Source organism: Martes martes, assembly GCF_963455335.1.
Source record: "Martes martes genome assembly, chromosome: 14".
Classification (NCBI taxonomy): domain Eukaryota; kingdom Metazoa; phylum Chordata; class Mammalia; order Carnivora; family Mustelidae; genus Martes; species Martes martes.
In genome coordinates, this window is record NC_137902.1 from 72,399,130 (window position 1) to 72,417,953 (window position 18,824).

General features: G+C 40.7%; 1 protein-coding gene across 2 annotated transcripts in view; it reads right to left on the reverse strand.

The window, feature by feature from the left end:
• PRKG1 (protein kinase cGMP-dependent 1) overlaps positions 1 to 18,824 on the reverse strand; it is a gene marked incomplete at its 5' end in the record, with an annotated part of 1,240,279 nt that overhangs the window by 773,574 nt on the left and 447,881 nt on the right. For both annotated transcript variants that reach the window (XM_080822909.1, XM_080822908.1), the window contains one exon: positions 4,081 to 4,194. In XM_080822909.1, the coding sequence (XP_080679035.1) occupies positions 4,081 to 4,194 (114 nt within the window). The remainder of the gene's footprint in view (positions 1 to 4,080; positions 4,195 to 18,824) is intronic.

The following is an 18,824-nucleotide window of genomic DNA, read 5'->3' on the forward strand; positions in this document are numbered from 1 at the left end:
ATCTAGACACTCAAAGTAGGAGGAACAGATTCAATTTCATATCTTCAAGCAAAAATACCCCCAATTCATGTACAACTGTAGTTGGGAGCAAAGAGGCATAGAAGTCAACCTCAAAAAACAAACAAACAAACAAACAAAACAACAACACAAACCCTATGTAGTTGTGAGATTACGTGCTTGTGGGGAATCCAGGTAAAACAAGGCAACCGCATAAATATCCTTGCAAACTCACACGCAGGGCATGGCTCACTGGATCCCTCACTCATTGTGAGGCAAATGCCTTTCCATTCTATTTTTAGGTTTCCAGCAACTTCAATGTTTCTGTGTCTGCGTGTGTGTGTGTGTGTGTGTGTGTGTGTGTGTGATTTTAAGAGCCCTGGGCATAGACACAATAAGCTGATGCGGCCCTAGCTGTGAGGGTAGTGAACACCGAAACCTCCACCAGAAAAGACATTTTAGGAAGAGAGGATGGTAGCATGCTTCCGATTCAGTATGGGAATCAAGGAAGCCAGAGTTCTTACTGGGATGGATCAGAAGTCCCTAACCTTTGTGGGGCTTCAAAACAGATAGAAAAACTCTTTCAGCTACGCAATCCCAAAACATTTAGATAAAATGTGAAATTCAAACACTCATGGAGACGTTGTTTGGTGTTATGGAAATCAGATATAACAGCTGATTTTTTTTTTTTCCTCCCCGTGGCATCCGGAGGGTTTGTGATGGGCTAAGCCATCCAAGTGGCCATGTTCAAAGACAGCTCAAGAAAACTTGCAGGTGTTTAAGGCACGAAGAACCTCAAGACATTTGTTACACTTGGTTCCCACAAAATGTTATTTTTATGTATTTTGATATACTCATTCCTCTAAGGGGAAAAAAAAATCAATGGAGCTGTATTATAAGATAGGAATAGATTCTGAATATAGATTTCCTACACCATTGTATGAGGTTTTCTTTCTAGTCATTATGGTTTCAATTTTAAAATAGTTATTCTTGGTGCTATCAGATCGCTTTCCCAGTGTTGCCATCATAATCAGTGGTATATATTCATTTACTTCTCTAGGAATGCCAGCGGATCTCTCCCAGGTGAAAAAGCAAAGGACTAGTTTCAAATGACTATGGAGAGTCTTTCTGTCGAAGCATTGTGAACAAGCGTACCCTATTTCACATCATCGATCAATCTGTAACTTTAATAAGAAAACAACTTTTTTGATACCCCAAGTTTAAACCCCCCCCCCAGGTAATAGGATCATCTTTGCTAGCAGGAAGTCACTGAGATTGATTTATTCATGGCCTGATACAATTTCAAAAAAAGTGCTCTTTTGAACACGAAATGACTCATATACATTGAGGAGCTCTTGAATGTCACCCAGGATTTAGTTACCACTGTGAGATTAAAAATGCATTAAAATGCTCCGCGGCTTTCAGGCTGACGAGGGGGAAAGAAAGGAGAGAGGGATCATGAAATAAAGTAGACGATGTTGAGAGAAAGGGGGTCACAACCCATGTGAGTGAAAAGAAAGAGGCAAGGACAGACAAGCCATCCGGTAGGACGGGCGGTCTCCTAGGACTTAGACTATTACACCCAAGTGGCTGAATCCATTTCGCAAGTTACTCTAAACGGTCATGACCGGCAAAATGACGGTTAAGAAATGGACAAGAGTCGACAAAATCCTGAATCCTGAGAAATGACTGGATATAAAAAGCCAAATAAGGACATTTTGAAATAGCACACATAATGAGTAAGATAGCACGGGGGTTGGGGGGCGTGGTGGGAGTGTATTATATTCTGTAGTCATCTGGTACAAGTAGCATTCCTAATGGAATCTAATCAGAATTATGCAGTGATCAGCTGGAAAGTTGAATTTAAACATAAATTTAAAGCAGTACTTAAGGATCATGGTCACAGGTATAATCTCCCTGGATAGTGTAGGAGACAGGACAAAAGATCCTGTATAAGAAATAATCATTATTCACACCTTATAGCTCTTTACAAGACGTTCAGAGTATCTTGGTAATAGATATCACTCCCTACTCATGCAGAAACCTCTGAGCATCTATAAATGCAAAGATGGGTCTGCACTCCAACAAGCTTAGGTTCTTTTCTCAATACAACCTCCACATCTTAAGTAGCACTCTGAACACACACACACACACACACACACACGCATGCACACCCATGCACAGGCGCCTTTTCTGTGTCTTTGTTAAGAACACGCTCCATTACTCATTTTCCTTGACGTAGATGTTCTGACGTCCCCCAAATGGTTAGGATTATAATTTGCATTCAACACCTACTTCCGTCTCACTGAATCAGATCCAAAGTGTGCGTTTAAATTTATCAAACACGAGTCTGATAGCTACAGCAGATGAACACCATTTTATATGAACCTAATAAATTTCACAAAGCAAAGCAATCAGCTCATGAAAAAAAAAAAATCTTTGCCTCAATATTCATTTAAATACATTATTGAGTCTATCTAGAATATTTCTTTAATAATTTGAAGCTTCAACAGATGAAGCACATGTTATTACCAACTGTTGACCTTTCTGGAATCATGGTTTTTCATTAGGATTAAATGAGCAGTATACAAGGCTGAAATATTTTAAAATATGCACAATTCACTATTTGCAATTCTGAGAAAGCCTGTTTTAATCAAAATGTGTTATTCTGGCCTTCTGACCTACAAGGAATGTATTTCTCAGAAAAATGCAGCCTGATAGCATAATCCGTTTCACTTAATAGTGTCACGATTACTCTTTTTCCTACTGAAGGCACTTTTTACGGGAGTTCAAGTTGCGGCAGCTTCTGTTACGCTTCACGGGGCTTCGTTCTTCTTTGAGCTGTGTAATTAAGTGATCACATAAAAAAAAAAAAAAAACCAGGTGGGGCCGGTCATTCAAAAGAGTTTTGTGCTTTCAAAGATCAAGACTCAAATGTCAAGAAGAACTCATCCTAGGGGTGCCCCAAAAGCAACTGAGGTCCCAGGGACTGACTTCAATGAGTAAAAAGGCGATTCACTAATAAGGCACAGAGGACAACTTCTGGGATGCTGGCTGGCCACATGTTTACAACCCAAGGTTCAGGTCATATTGGTATCCAAAGGCCACACTTCTGAGAAAAAGAACCCCGATGTACACAACACTCAAAGACATCCAGCTAAAACTAATTGATAATCTGTCATTTCTGCCAAAAGAAATTTTTTTTTAAATAACAAAACCTAATCAAAGTGATTTGTGATTGCCATCATCTACAGGATTATGGGTCAGAAGATCATTTCCCAACATGAAATACAGCTGCCTAAAGACACAATGGACCTTCCACTGTTGGCTTTTGCACTCAGCTCTGTTTGTTACATGCTCATTCCTTCCCGGAGTCAGGAAGGAGTACTTAAAACAACCACTTCCCCCACCCCGCAAGGATTGCAGCTGTTTCTACTGAGTAATAAAAGTTGCTGGAGAAATCATATATACACATACATGTAAAATTAGGGAAACAAGCTGCTTTATTGCCCCGATTTAAAATAAGCTCAATCAGTAGAAAAGAAAAATACTATAATATACAGCTTGATGAACAGCTGAAGACAAGAATATCCTCAGACACGATTTTAGAATTCAGGCTATATCTTGCTCAATGATGTTTGAATGAGATGAAGGACATTTCTCCTTTAAATTTTTTCTAAACCACTGAATGAACACGTGGAATTTATGGGGGAATGTAACCCAGAATAGACAGATTTGTAAAAATTCCTTAAGTATTAGCATGAGGCTTTAAAGGCAGAAAAGGGAAGGTCTCGCCACTGTTCCGTTTATAAAGTTGTAACATATTGTAAATCATCATCGATAAGAAGTCTAAGTTAAAAGAACAACTTCTGTGAGTCAGTGATAAAATTTAAGTTTCTGCAGAACAGACTGTTAACCCTCCCTGACAAGGGCAAACCAATATATCAACCACAGCGCAAAGTAAGAATTAAAATATCGATTCACGAAATCACGAAGATGAGATCCAGAGGCATGGTGGTCAGTATCTCAAAGGTCCAGGGGAAAAAACATCAAAGTATTGGCAAAATAAGAAAACAGTCTTACTTTTGACGGTCGCCGTCCGGGTACAGTTGTAAAGAATCGCCAGCTCGCCGAACACTTTCCCTGGACCCATGGTGCAGAGCTTCACACCTTCTTTCGTAACCTCAACCTTACCATCTAAAACGAAGAGACAACGCCGTTGTAAGTGTCCGCCATGCTTCATTTCACGTGTTGCATTTTCAATATGCAATGAAACTCTCTTTAACCCTCTTTAAAACTGCAAAGCAATTACCAAGGAAGACCAAGCCATCATCCAGATGCTAGGCAAAAAATGGCAATAAATCACGTCTGTTCAGAAGTACCATCCCTCTTTAAATTAATCACCAATAAGGGATGCCTGGGTGGCTCAGTCGGTTGGGCGTCTGCCTCCGGCTGGGGTCATGATCCCGGGGTCCAGGGATCGAGCCCTGAATCAGGCTTTCTGCTCAGTGGGGAGTCTGCTTCTCACTCTCCCTCTGCCTGCTGCTCCCCCTGCTTATGCTTATGCCCCCTATCAAATAAATAAATAAAATCTTTAAAAAAAAAAATCACCGATAAGATCTGAAGTAAGACTGAAAGAGAGCCCCAAGAAAAGGCAAAAAGGTAAACATGTGTTTTTCCAAATATGATATTAAAAAAACTATGGTAATTCCCATTTTAATGTCATTTTGACTCTGAGAGAAAACCTGAGTAAGTGAGCGGTTTTTCTACAGCACACTTCATACGTGGGAATTCTCATTTGGGTAAAGCACAGCTATTTCAGGAAAGGAGATTACTTGGACCCTTGGGCACTGTCTAATTGCAGCTCATGGTATCTTTTATTTTTAAGCATCTTATCTGACTTGGGCACGACTATTTTATCTGCTTCCCAGTCCCACGACACTGGCCATAAGGAAAAATAAACTAGGAGGGTTGTGGTGGAAAGAGACAATAGGACCATTTACGTTCCACAAAAGCCTTGGAAAATGAAATGCTAAGGAAGGAAAGAGCCAAGGACACACCCGCATTGCAGTTTGTTGCCTGCGAGGAAGGCAAATGTTACCCACGACTGAAATAAAAGAAACAGGTTTTTTAAAAAGGTACAGCTATATACACTAGAAATTCCCCCAGGTAGGGTGGGAAATAAATGGGCAACACAATCCATTCTAGACTAATAGCCCCCTCCCCACTTCTATTATTCTTCCAAGTTACTTATCCACATCTACGGTAGAACCTTCTGGTGGGCTTTAGCTAGTGAATGAATGAAAGGAGCTAATGCTACCAGGTTCTCTTCAAACTTCGGACCTACACACATCGACTTCATAATTGTTCTTGTATCTATATGTTTCCTGTAATATTTAACTTTTTAGAGTTTGGGCTTTAAACATACTCCCACTTAAAAAAAAACAAACAAACAAAATCAACCTAGTTTCAACTAAGCAATAACGTCTGTAAAATAACAGGGTCAATGTGCTAATTTCTTCAAACACCTATTGAGATAAAGCTTCAATATTGAAAACATTTGGGAAAAGCGTAATCCATGTCCCAGTCATGTGAGGTCAACCCTTCAGAGAACATTGTTCTTTCGACCCTGAAAACCATTTCATGTAAATGCTATCAGTGGAGAGAGAATCCTGCAGTAATTAGGACAAAATTTCACATAAGATCTATTCACTCCTCTTGAACTGTGTGTGTGTGTGTGTGTGTGTGTGTGTGTGTGTGTGTGTACCTCCTCTTGGTATAAAGAAGTTACTCAGGAATGAACAAATCCGACAATTCTACAAGTTTGGACATACTTTCCTAGGCAGGTTTGGCCACTCAAAATTTGGTATAGCTTTGTCATGACCTATTTCTTGACTACAGAAAACCAAAATCTTTCTCGTGGTAGGTACGTCAATACCAGCGCAGTAAATCCATATTTTCATAAGCCACAGATACCCCCCTCCCTTCCAAGGGTAAGCCTGCTCCCTTACAAATTTCATCTACTACTTGAGAATGAGAAACAGGCTCAGAACTTAATGTGGTTAAATTTCCAAGTCATTAGAAGTCAGACCAGGAGTTAAATTCTGGTTTTCTTTTTTTTTTTTTTTTTTAAGATTTTTTATTTATTTGACAGACAGAGATCACAAGTAGGCAGAGAGGCAGGCAGAGAGAGAGAGGAAGAGAAGCAGGCCTCCCGCTGAGCAGGGAGCCCGATGCGGGGCTCGATCCCAGAACCCTGGGATCATGACCTGAGCCGAAAGCAGAGGCTTTAACCCACTGAGCCACCCAGGCGCCCCTAAATGCTGGTTTTCTTATCTGTTCCTTATGAGTCTTGTGACCTTGGGCAAGTTATTTATATCTTCAAGCCTTGGTTTCTTCATTAATAACATAGATGAAAGAAAAGCACATATCTCCTCAGGTGGTTGATAAAATGAAATGATTAAAACAGGGTCAATGCTGAGCATGATCCCTGGCTTACAACAAACGGTCAATGAATACCAGCTCTTATTACTGGTCTTATTTTTATTATATTTCTTATCTAGAAGGAGGGAGGGCTTACTGGATCCTACTGAAACACAGGATTTCATTATCTATTCCAGAAACCAATGGAGTCCACGTAGGTTAGTAGGGTTGTGTTTATTTTTAAATGGAAAAAGTATTTGTTTCAGATTCTCTACTGGCGGCGGGCACCTTTGAGAACTTTTGGGCTCCAATCAATATCATACCTAAAGAAGACAATGGCCTTTCAAGAAGTCACACTGATTTGTATCCTCTTTGTGCTCTTCCCCACCTGGCCACGTGCAGGCAACATCTGACAAGCATTGCTTTAGCAAGTAACTTATTTCAGTGCAGACTCCCACGAATGACAAAGTAACAACTTTCCCATGGATTACAACATTTTTTGGACTTGAAGCTCTAGCTTCAATGATATTGAAGGAGCTAAGAGCAAAGTGAGCAATGCCTAAAAACTTCCACACGTAGGTGATTTTGTACCAGTCTGGTTCTCTCGCTCTCCTTGGGTCCTGTAGCTGGAAGTCTTCAGTAGAAAGAAACCCATAGGAGGAGCAAGACACTACAAAGAATCCTGCTGGAAAACTTGGCCATTAGGGCTTCTCAACTAATAAAAGACAAGAAACACAGCATTCTCATTTCTAGCTCAGTGGTTTCTGAAAGTACATCTGTGGACCTGCCACATCAAAGCTAATTAATAAAATGTAGATATTCCCCACTCTGGGAAATTGTAACTCCACAATGACCACTGTACTTTGTTCTGTTGCCCTTTACTTCTCTGAAAAACCAGGCTCATAGAGCAGTGATTGATTTCAACTAATAGGGAACCTTGAAACTGATCATGTTTCCTTTGGGATATGACCTCTAGAAAGCTCACAGCCAGAATTATCTAAGACTCTGGGGTTGGAAATGTGTGCACAAATGCATTTCTGGTTCCAACTCATTTTCCTGATCTTATTTTATATTTGCCTAATTTGTTCATGTCTCACTCATTTTTTAAAAAGAGGGGTATGAATAATTATATATATGTATAGACGGATATAAAGATAGGTACAAATAAGTCTATATATGATAAATATGCATATATATGAATAATTAGTGCTGGTAACAGAAGGTTATAATCCATATTAATTAGAATAACAAAAAAATTTTAAGAAGAGATTTACTGGAACAGATTGTGTTTGAGAAATTGAAATTTGAATGTAAAACATCTTTTCCAGGTTAAGTTAAATACTACAAGTTCAGTATATTCACAATAGCCCAGGAAGGAAGGAATCTAATCACATATCATAGAGAGTGGTCCAGGAAGCACTTTTTTCTTAATGATCAGAAATATCTAAATGGTAAACAGAAACAGTGTTTGTAAAATGTTACTCTGAGTCACAGTGCGATCACTTTTCCTTCCTTCTACCTGCTGTGTGGGTGGAATAAGTAATTCGGGGAGGCATGATCCTCTGGGTGCTAAAAAGTTAGGTACACACACAGCATTAACCAGAGAGTTGTTTCAAAGACATTTGCAAACGTTCTGATTTCCAAGAGCCCAGGAATGCAAGTTATTGATGTGAAGCGTGAATTTGGTTAAGCTCATTCACTGTGCCACACAGCAACCCTGAAGCAAAATTAGAAGTGATCACCCACTTACAAATGATTTCCAAGTAATGATTTTCCAAGTGTGTGGTCTGCCTATGAAACCTAAGGAAAAGACCAGCACAAGCTTGCTCCATACACTCCTCCTTTGAAGTATTAGGGCCACCTTGAAGCCACTCCCCTCGTCTCGGACTCCCCCTGCCCACCATCCTTTTTTCCACTCTCTGGCTACCTTTGAGGTTTGGTTTAAATTGACTTATCTTCATAGAAAATAGGTAGGACTATGTGTTTATTTTGGTGGTGAGGGGAACAATGTGGGGTAAGACATACAGGGAAAAAGTCATTTAGGCTCAAAATACAGCACACTTTTTGGGCGCCTGGGTGGCTCAGTGGGTTAAGCCTCTGCCTTCAGCTCAAGTCATGATCTCAGGGTCCTGGGATCGAGTTCCACATCAGGCTCTCTGCTCCGCAGGGAGCCTACTTCCTCCTCTCTCTCTCTCTGCCTGCCTCTCTGACTACTTGCGATCTCTGTCTGTCAAATAAATAAATAAAATATTTAAAAAAATACAGCATGCTTTTGCCAGAGGCATCTACCAATCTCAGAAAGAACCAAGCTTGGAGGTTTTTATATAATTATAATTTGCTATTAACTTCAGGAGTGCACACTGATGAATTTACTTCAGGTCAACACGGATTAATGTAACTTCTATTTCTCTTAAAGAAATTGCAGAGATTCATTAACATTTATTCATGACTGCTTAATACTTTAATTTTCAAATATGTTAGATTCCAAATCAAAGATCTTTTTTCCTTCAAGAGTAGCAGAAAGACATTTTCAGAACATCCTAGTAAAGTTCTAGACTTTTCCATTAGTTTCCCTAACTGAACTCGACAGTGACTAGAGGCTATCAGAGCTGTTACTTGGGGAACTAATGACAATCTAAAATGTGGCATACATCCTGTTTTTGTTCTTTTTATTTGCTTTTGCTTTTAAAAAACATATATGAAATCATGTTGACATCATTTTCACTATGCACTCTCCCCACGTAAAAAAGAAATATCCAGATCATTTTTATTTGGATTTTGCAAGACTGTTATTGTTTCCAAGAGAGGTGCTGGAACAGTCAGCTAATACAAGATTTCACGGTGACAGTTTCACTCAGCTCTTATCAGCCCTGCAATTAGTATGATTAATTGAAAGTTTTATCATAGTACCTTGAATGTATTGCTCTTAAGGATTTTATTTATTTGAGAGTGAACGCATGAGTTGGGGGGGGGCAGACGGAGAAGCAGGCTTCCCGCTGAGCGGGGAGCCCCATGTAGGACTCAATCCCAGGACCCTGGGATCATGACCTGAGCCCAAGGAAGATGCTTAACCAACTGAGCCACACAGGCACCCCCTTGTGTGTATTTTTTTATCCTACTTCAGGTACCATATGCCCACTGGTGATGGAAGGGGCTGAGTCCTAAGTCCTGACACTTGCCACCTTGATCAAAAATCAGCCCACCTCCTGCTTTCTGGCATCACGGTTCATGTAGCACCCTTGGGAGATGCTAAGTATGAAGAGATCCAATTCAAAGTATCTAGACTTCTGTCTCTCTTTTGGAAGAATTAGTAGGCCCTATACATAAAAGAAATGGAGTTTACAAGGAGACCCTGAATCACCTGGCTTTGTTCATCTTTCTGGGTTTCTCACTAAACTGTGGTTTTGTGCCATAAGGACTTTCACGATAAGGCAAATCAGCTTAGAGATTTATTACTGGCCGACAGAACTAGGGTGGCTGGTGATAACCTAATTATGAACACTCTGTGCTTCATTCCAGTAACCTTGGTTGGAACATTCAGAACAACTTGACCGGCCATTACAGGCAAACAGGTGTTCTATCAATGGTCCCATCTAGAGACAAGACTCCCCCCATCCCTTCCGTCCTCCCACCTGCCTGACCACACCTTCGTGTGTGGTATGTCATGAATTCTCTCCGATGGGTTCCTGTAGTTGCTAAATTCCACGGGAATATCCAGCACATGATGGTTGAGCTGGTCCCCACCGGCAGGGGTGTATTTCCTCTAGGAGATGAGGCTCACTTACAGAGATGTCCTTTTCCCTTCTTTCAGTTTTATTAAGATGTAAGTGGCATAGAGCACTGTGTAAATTTAAGGTCTATAGAAGGATGCCTTTACTCACATAAGATGCTAAGTCATTACCACAATAAATTTAGTTAACATCCATCATCTCACAGAGATTAAAAAAAAAATGTTTTCCCTCTTGGGAAACATGAGACTTCTTAGGCCCTCGTTCTGCTTTCCTAATGGATTAGGGATACCAGGATGTCTGACTTGCCTCCTAGGGTTATTTTAGGTTGGGGGTATTTCACATGGGGAAGAAAGCAGAAGTAGCTAAGGCTGCCATGGGCTACCACAAAAACCTATCCAATTGCCAGGGACAGATTATATTCTTAGATATTTCCTTCAAACCTGTAATTCATTTAGCTAGGTCTTTTCTCAGCCATTGTAAGAAGGAAAAAGACAGCCTCACCAGGAAATTTGAGTTTGTTACTGAATTAAAGAATGACAGTAGGTCAGCACCTTATCCGTTTCCCCCTCAAGATTGCTTTCAAATCCAAATAGGTAATGGTCTCCCTGGACCTAAACCCTTGCTCCTTGGAGAAGGTCTTAATCTGATGATTGAAAATCATTCTTTGGCCACTGAACGAAAGCCACTGAGAAACTGCCCTGTTTCAGCACGATATATTTCTTCCAAAGTTTGCACCGCCCATTTTTCATTAGGGATTTTGCTTATTAGTTTTCTCTTGGGGGATAGCAGGGGGAGAGAAGGGTTTGTTGCTGTTGTTTTCTTTTTTCCCCCCTAAACTATTTGTGCTATAGTTTCTTTGACCATCAGGTTCTTATACTACTTTGGTTAGGACCAAGCTTCCCATTCAAAGAAGTCACTTTTCTTTGATATCGTCATAGCAAAAATTCTTCCAAGGAGCACAAAATTACTAGTTACCAAATGGAATAAGACAGAGTCTCAAGTTTAAGAGGCTCGATGAAGATATCGGAGCGAAGACCTTTGTTTCTTCTTCAATTAGGCAAATCTGACTTCCTTTCCGTCACGACTGCTATAAATACCCTTGACACAATTTTTTCATTACACTAAATTACAACAGATTGATATATATTTGAATATAAAATAAAATCATCATAGTTACTATTGGGAATGAGAGCATCAGAAACAAAAATGAGGTGTCCAGAACAAAGAACCCGACTGTCTGACTTATGGGGAAAGAGAGAGAGAACCGTGACATCCACATCCAGACACTTGAACTTCATGTTCGTTTGTTTCTATCTCTGCGGTCATAGGGCATATGCACATATTTACAAAAGAAACCTATATGAGGAAACAGACTAAAATGTAAGCAATTTGGATCTACAGTATCATCTGAATCATCAAAGTAGAAATGTGGAATGAACATTCACATTGCAGCATTTCTGCCCTCGGAGATATTTAAGGAGAGAGTAAACAGAAATGATCGTAGATGGGTCAACCACTCATCTGCTATGAATAGGATTCTGGAAGGATTTCACAAGCATCCTAAGTCCATAATCTTTATACACGCTGTGTTTTAAAACCCAAGCACTTTAAAGTACACAAAAAGCACTAGATGAATGCCTGTGGACTAATTTCAATTTCCAGTGATAAGAAAAGCGAGGACAGAGGACAGATAGACACACGCTGGAAAGAATGAGTGGACTGCTCTTTCCCTGAGTCAATGAGAGTTGAACAGATAATTTGTCTTAATTAAGTCAAGTTTATTAAGCTGAATTCCACCAATACATAATGCATTCTTGCTCTATCATTTCTATAATTCATGAGCACCTGCAATTAGCCTCAAAAATTAATGACCAGTTCTGTAGTTCCTTAAACACAGGCGCATAGCAAAATTACCACTAACACCATCAGAATTGTGGGCGCCATAATGTTTTTGTTTTGTTTTAATATTAAGCTTGGGAGAGTCCACTGCACGTCAGTAGCTCTCAGTTGGGGGGTGATTTTGTCCCCAGGGAATATTTGGCAATGTCGGGGAACATTTTTGGCTGTCACAACTCAGAGGCAGGGTTTCCTACTGGCATCTAGTTGGCGGAAGCCGGGAACGTGGCTAAACATCCTAGAATGCCCAAGCAGGCCCCATAACAAAGCACCATCCAGCCCCAAATGAGAGCCGTGCTCACGATACGGAGAACACCCGATTTAATCCATGCACGTACAATATACTCTACATGTAAAGGGAAATTTTTCACTTCCGCTATTTGTTATTTAGCCTCCACCAGATGTAAATTGCAAGCTGAAAAAAAAGGTTAACACCAGGTTACAATACTGAAGCAAACCTCACTGCCCCTGGATTGAATCAAGCCACAAAGCTATTTACTGGATAATTCTCCCCAGCAGGTGTCATCTGAAATAGACGTACAGGACATTTTGAAGCAAGACTATCCTACTGAGGCTGGAGAGGCAGACTTTCCAGACACACTTGAGAACAGGAGTGCCAGGTGGGGCACAGACTGGCTGGGGATCTTGAAGAAATGATCAAACTCTGTCTTGATGACCTCACCACAGATTTGTGATAATAGTACCTTCTTTTATAGGGTTATGATAATTAGATAATACTTGGGTCGCGATGAAGCTACAGATGGAGTCGTTCTTAGAATTTCCTTTAGACAAAAAAAAAAAAAAAAGGGCAGGTTAAGGAGGGTTCAAGGAAGGCTCCCAAGGGTTTGGTTTATCATGTTTCAGATCTGGAAGGAGCAGAGGGATACAGGAGCCAAGGCAGGGAGGGGAGAAGGGAAATGGACAGGAAGCTGCAGATTCCCAAGAAAGGGGCCAGTAGGAAAGCTTTCAGGTTTGGGGAAAAGCAGTGTCTAACGTGCAATACTCGGCTGTTTGTTCCCACAGTTAAGGTCCTACCTTTCTCCCCAAATGAGTCTGCTTCACAGATTTCTGGTGCACAGGGTTTGGGAGAGGGAAAGCCCTTGTTGGGAGGGTGCCTTGCTTGGAAGGGTCTAAGAGGAGTCAGGCAGGTACTGGAGTGAAAAGAGCAGAGATCCTGGTGGAATTTTGTAAACCATGCGAGTGTGAGAAACTGACAAGGGGAGTTTGTAGAGCTTTTAGGGGAGGTTGCCAGCCTTTACACATCAAAAGAGTACTTCACTCAACCTCACCTGAGTCTGGAAACGTATCCACAGTCCACAAGTGAATGAATGGGGCTTCAGTCAGAGAGGAGCTCTTTTTCTAAGCCCCTTTGGCACCTTTGTTTAGCTTTGTAAAGGCTCTTCTGAGGCCGGAGGAGGGAAGATTTAGAAATGAGAAGGTCTAAGATGCCTTGCTGGTTCTCACTGCTCTGAACAGGGCGATCTTTGGGCAGTTTCTGCATCCTCCGGGTAGAGATCACCACCACCTGCCTCCTAGGATTAACGTGTGAGATTTACGTGAACGCCCGGTGTGTGCTTTCACAAATATTAGTATGTAAGCCCTACACTGGTGGAGGGCAAACACTTAATGCTTGCTTGTAAGTTAGGAGGGGGTAGTAGATACTCACTGGTGGCCAGATTGAAATAACAGTGAGGATGACCACCACAGTGATCAAACTTGTGGGAAAGACTTCGGATTTCATTTTAATTAGATTGCCTATGTAGTCTGCAAGAAAAGTTTTAATTATATTGCCTATGTAGTCTGTAAGAAAAAACACAAATTAAAAGTGTCAAATAAATAAATAAATAAATAAAAGAGTCACCCTCCCACTCCACTTACGGAAGTATTTCTATACTTTCTTTTACCCGGCAGTACATGTCGCACAAGGAGAATTTTTTTATTGGACAGTTTAAAATATCTACCCTTGATAAATCATGATGTATGTATTTTTTCCCCCTTTACACAGGTCAGGATTCTCCACAGTAAAGGGTGAGCATTCACCTACCTCTGCATTTTTAAAAAGCAGAGAAAATAAGTAGCAACCATATACCCTGTAAAATACGTGAAGCATCTATAAAAAGATGGAAAAGAACATTTGAATTTGTTCTCTCGAAAGCTGTTGTACAAATGGCATGGGGCAGGCTGGGAATGGGAGGATTCGGTTGGAAAGCTACTGCCTGTACGAAGAAGATGGTGTTCATCTCCCCGTAAGCCAGGGGGACAGAAGAAGGTGGAGTCAGGGTAGTGGTTTAAGAGAACCAGAGAGTGGAAGAAAACAGCCAATGCTCCTCTCCGGTACAGTCAGGGGCAATGGCAGAATGCATGTCCTCCACATACACTGAGGACTAAACTGATGAAGGGATAAACCAAAGCACACATTGTTCCGCCACACTGAGGAACGGAGTACCGACGCACGCGACAGCATGGCCAACCCTGAACACCTATTAAGTCACTCAGTCACAAAGACCACGCACGGTAGTATTCCATTATGTGCGGCACCCAGAATGGGCAAATCTTGAGGGACAGAAAGTACACGAATAATTGCCTAGGGTCAGGGGGGATGGAGGGGTTTGAATGTGACAGTTCAGGGGTACAGAGAGTCTTTTGGGGGGAATGAGATGTTCTAAACTGGATGGTGATTTTGGATGGTTCTGGAGGCACAACTTTGAATATTCTAGACCAGATGGAAGCAAACACCTTAAAAGGGTTAATGGTATGGGATGTGAATTATACCCCAAACAAAGCTGTTCAAAACACGGGGACTTAACACAGGCACTTAGTAATTGCTCAATTCGAAGACTAATGTAATCAGTGTTTTATTGTCCTTTACATGAACGTTTAGGAGTCAGAAATGCTTTGGCTTCTCACTCTTCCTCGAAGAACTGCTCTTACTCCCTTTAGGGTGGTCACATCAACGCTCGTCATCATGGGTGACCTCATGCTCCTTCCCAAATCAGCATCCATCCCTTCCCAACTTCACTTGGTGACTAAAGAGAGCAAGTCATCTGTACATCACACAAGTGATGCCTACAAACACCTCTTAGGGTCACACTGAGTAAGACACCCAATTTTCCCCTTAACTGAAACTCTACCGTAAGACCTTGTTGATGATGGATGCGGCCCCTTCCCTGGATTCTTCACCACCAAACTATAGAGCAAAGAAAATAAATCATCTCCCTTGACTGTTATTCTGACAAAACATCCCTGTGCTCAGAAATTCACACTAGTCTCTCTGGGATCAAACCCAAATTCCTAGCATTGTATGTCTAATCTTTGCACAAACCTGGATCTTCTCTAAGTTAACCCGACTCTGAAGCCTCATGGGTCATTCCAGATTTCAAACTTCATGGTCTAGTTCAAAGGTCCTTAAGCAAATGGAATTCAGGAGGCTGAGAACTTGGATAAAATCTTCATATTGTTATTTTTACTAACTTCTCAATGAAACAGAGCTTTTCCACTGTAACAAACCATATTATGGTTTAATAATATTTATGATGCTGTCACCAATAGGAAACACATTTTGCTATTATATGGCAGTTATAGATATCTTTGTCTTTTTTAAGATTTTATTTATTTGCCAGAGAGAGAGAGAGAATATGAACAGGGGGAGGGGCAGAGTCCCCACTGAGCAGGGAGCCCTATAGGTAACACAACTGTAGATTATTTTTAAATATTGTTTATGCTCATTCCTTCAAACTCATGGTAGTTATTAGACACAGATGTTATTATTGACTGTGTTAAAAATTCACATGTTTTAGTGAATCACAACTTTTATAATTTATTGATTTTTGATATAACCAGTTTCCTTGGAAATCTAAAGTAGCCAATTTTATGCACTTAAAAATATTTTGAAATGAGGTCCCCAGGCATCAGATTTCCACAGGGGTCCCTGGCACAAAAAAGAAAAAAAAAAAGAAAAGAAAGAAAAGTAAAGAAAAAATGTAAGAACCCCTGGCTAAATGAATAACCCTCTTGACTCCTCATGGAATCTTACCAGGGTATTAATAACTATCATTGACAGCCCAGAATTTATCTAAGAGGAAACAAAGCAGATTTATAACAAAACAAGCTGAAGCAAGACAAACTTGTAGGATTACTTGTTACAAGTCCAAAATCATGGATCCCATCTTGTTTGCCAACTGATGGTAATTGGTTCCCTGGCCATCTGGCCTGCCTCTCACCTTAGAGAATTATTTTATTAGTATATCTTTGGTTATAGGACAGGGGAAATGTTAGCTTAATCAGCCCAAATTCAATAATTAAAAAAAAAAAAAGCAAAAAACTAGATACACTGTTTAAATGGAAACTATAAAAACATAAATTTTACCTTGGATATTTAAAAAAACTTAATACATCTATGTTAATCACCCTTCTGGTGCATTGAGGAATTTTATAAAGAAATCCTGTAGGCTTAAAATATTTAAAAGGATGTGAAGTTCCACCTAGTCTTGAGCAGTAATGAATAAATTTAAGAAATTAATTCCCATAGAAAAATATTATTCCTAATGACTTAGCACCATCCATGAATAATTTGTCCCGATCTTAAAATGTCCTAAATCATTTATGTTTTGAATTCAAGCACCTCTAGATGATATCAAGGTCCATATTTATTTTTCAGTTTTTCCTGATTTGAGTTTATCCCCTGACTCACGTGAAGAACAGACCAGTCTTCACTTGTGCAACCAGTTTATTTTTTCTTTTACAAATCTTCTCTTTCCCACACCCACTCCCCAGACAAGTAAATAGGAATTTGCACTCTGCCTCCAGAGAGGGGAGGGATTACCAACAGACTGAAAGCACAATAGACGGTGTTTTACCTTGTGAATATTACAAAACAGACATTAAACTAAGGCTATGCTTCCGTCCAATCGCTAGTGTTACAGAAAAATTGGGATACAAACATAGACCGAAATACTACCAGAGACCTTCAGCATCTAACATTAAGATTCAGAAGACAGACGCCATCAAAAAGACGTCTGGTGCCGGCTGGTTTTAAATTATGCTCGAACACTAAGAAAACACACTGCCTTGTGTCTCACGGCTGCTTCCCTGGGAAAAATAATATTAAAGTTCACTAGCCCTGGGCCTTTCAAAGTCTCCTAACAGACTTTGAAGTCCTCGGTCTCTACTGGGAATGTATAAAGTCAGCAAAGATGGCATGGGGCCAGCGGACATCTCCAGGATTATCCAGAATAAAATTAAAGCCCTTCAGTGAGACGGTGACAAAAGCGCTTACATAAGTCCTTCACATTTCCCACATATTTTATTCATTACAAAGGAAATCTGTAGACTTTCCCCTGCTAACACAACTCTGCCGAGAGGAGAAAATACTCGGGATGTGGGATTATTGAACCCCATTTGGGGCACTAGGCCGGTTTGATCACAACTGAAATCTAGTGGCTAGAAGCAGCAGGTTTTTGGTGAGAGGAAAGATGAAACAGGTCCTGAAAAATATTTCCCTCTACCAACCCCGTGCAAAAAAAAAAAGCTATGAATCATAGCTATTTATTATTAGAGAAGGTAGCTTTAAAAAAAAATCCATTAATAAAGATTTCTATTTTCTTAAAAGCTGTCATTGGTATCTGTCAATCAAAGACTTTTAATATGCTACGAAGATCAAGGCACAGAGACACATCTTTTGTTGTTTTGTTGTTATTGTTCATTTGCTCTGGGGGGAAAAAAAATCACAGTCTGGCATCCGAAAAATCTGTTTGATAAATGAAGAGGAGGCATCAGTGTCTCCAACTCTATGGACAGAAAATGCAGTCAGTCCTAAAGATGAACCTGGTTGAATTTCAAAAGGTAACACTCGCCCCGTTGTGTGGTCATCATGACAGTATCAAAATGAATTAAACACAGGAACAGAGGAAAAACCCCCCAGAGAGGATTCACACCCGCAGTGAGACATGTACATTTCAAAGCCCAGACCACAAAGCAAACAGAAATCCCTACCTAATGGAAAAATATGAATGTCAACTTGATGAATGATCGTGTGCTTACAACAGGCAGAAAAACGTGTTCAGTTCCTCTCTGTGCCCAGTAGGACTACAGAATACTCTCAAAGGCATTAAATCCTGGGTTGAACTTGTCCTTATTAATGAGCAGTCATTTGTGAGCTCAGATTTTACGGCCATATGCCAGGAGATAATGAGATGTTCACAAGAATATTCTGTATAGGAGCATTCCAGCTTTCTGTGACTCCACCAAGGCATGTTGCAAAACAAGTCCTCCCAAGTTGCTGTAGCCACGAACCGAGAGAGTTAGGACTCCCTGCTGAAGAGACGTTGACAAAACTCCAAGCCCCATGTGTCATCTCGAGTGACGGGCGGACAGAATATGGATAGTACCCTAGAAAAGGTGCAGGGGAAGGAGAGCCAAAGAAAAGCCTCACAGAGAAATGGGAATGATGGCAGGTGAACTGTGGATTAACGGAAGAGAGAAGGTTCGGGAAATAGGACACGATGTAGCAAAGAGAAGAGATAGCAGGTTACAGTATCAGAATGAACAGCTCAGGGTTCTGAGTTCGGTGTTGGCTATTAGAAGAACTTTCGTTCTTGTGTAAATCTTCTGAAAGCCGGCCGGAGCTGAACCTGCAGATGTGCTAACTCTTGCTGATGGTCCTTCATGGAGCTCTTCAGGCACAGAGCCTAAATGGCAGCTTTGTGTTGCTATCTGATGATCCACAGTCCCTGCGAGAGTGGCCTGGTGGGGGCCTCAGCCGGCCAGGTGTCAGTTACT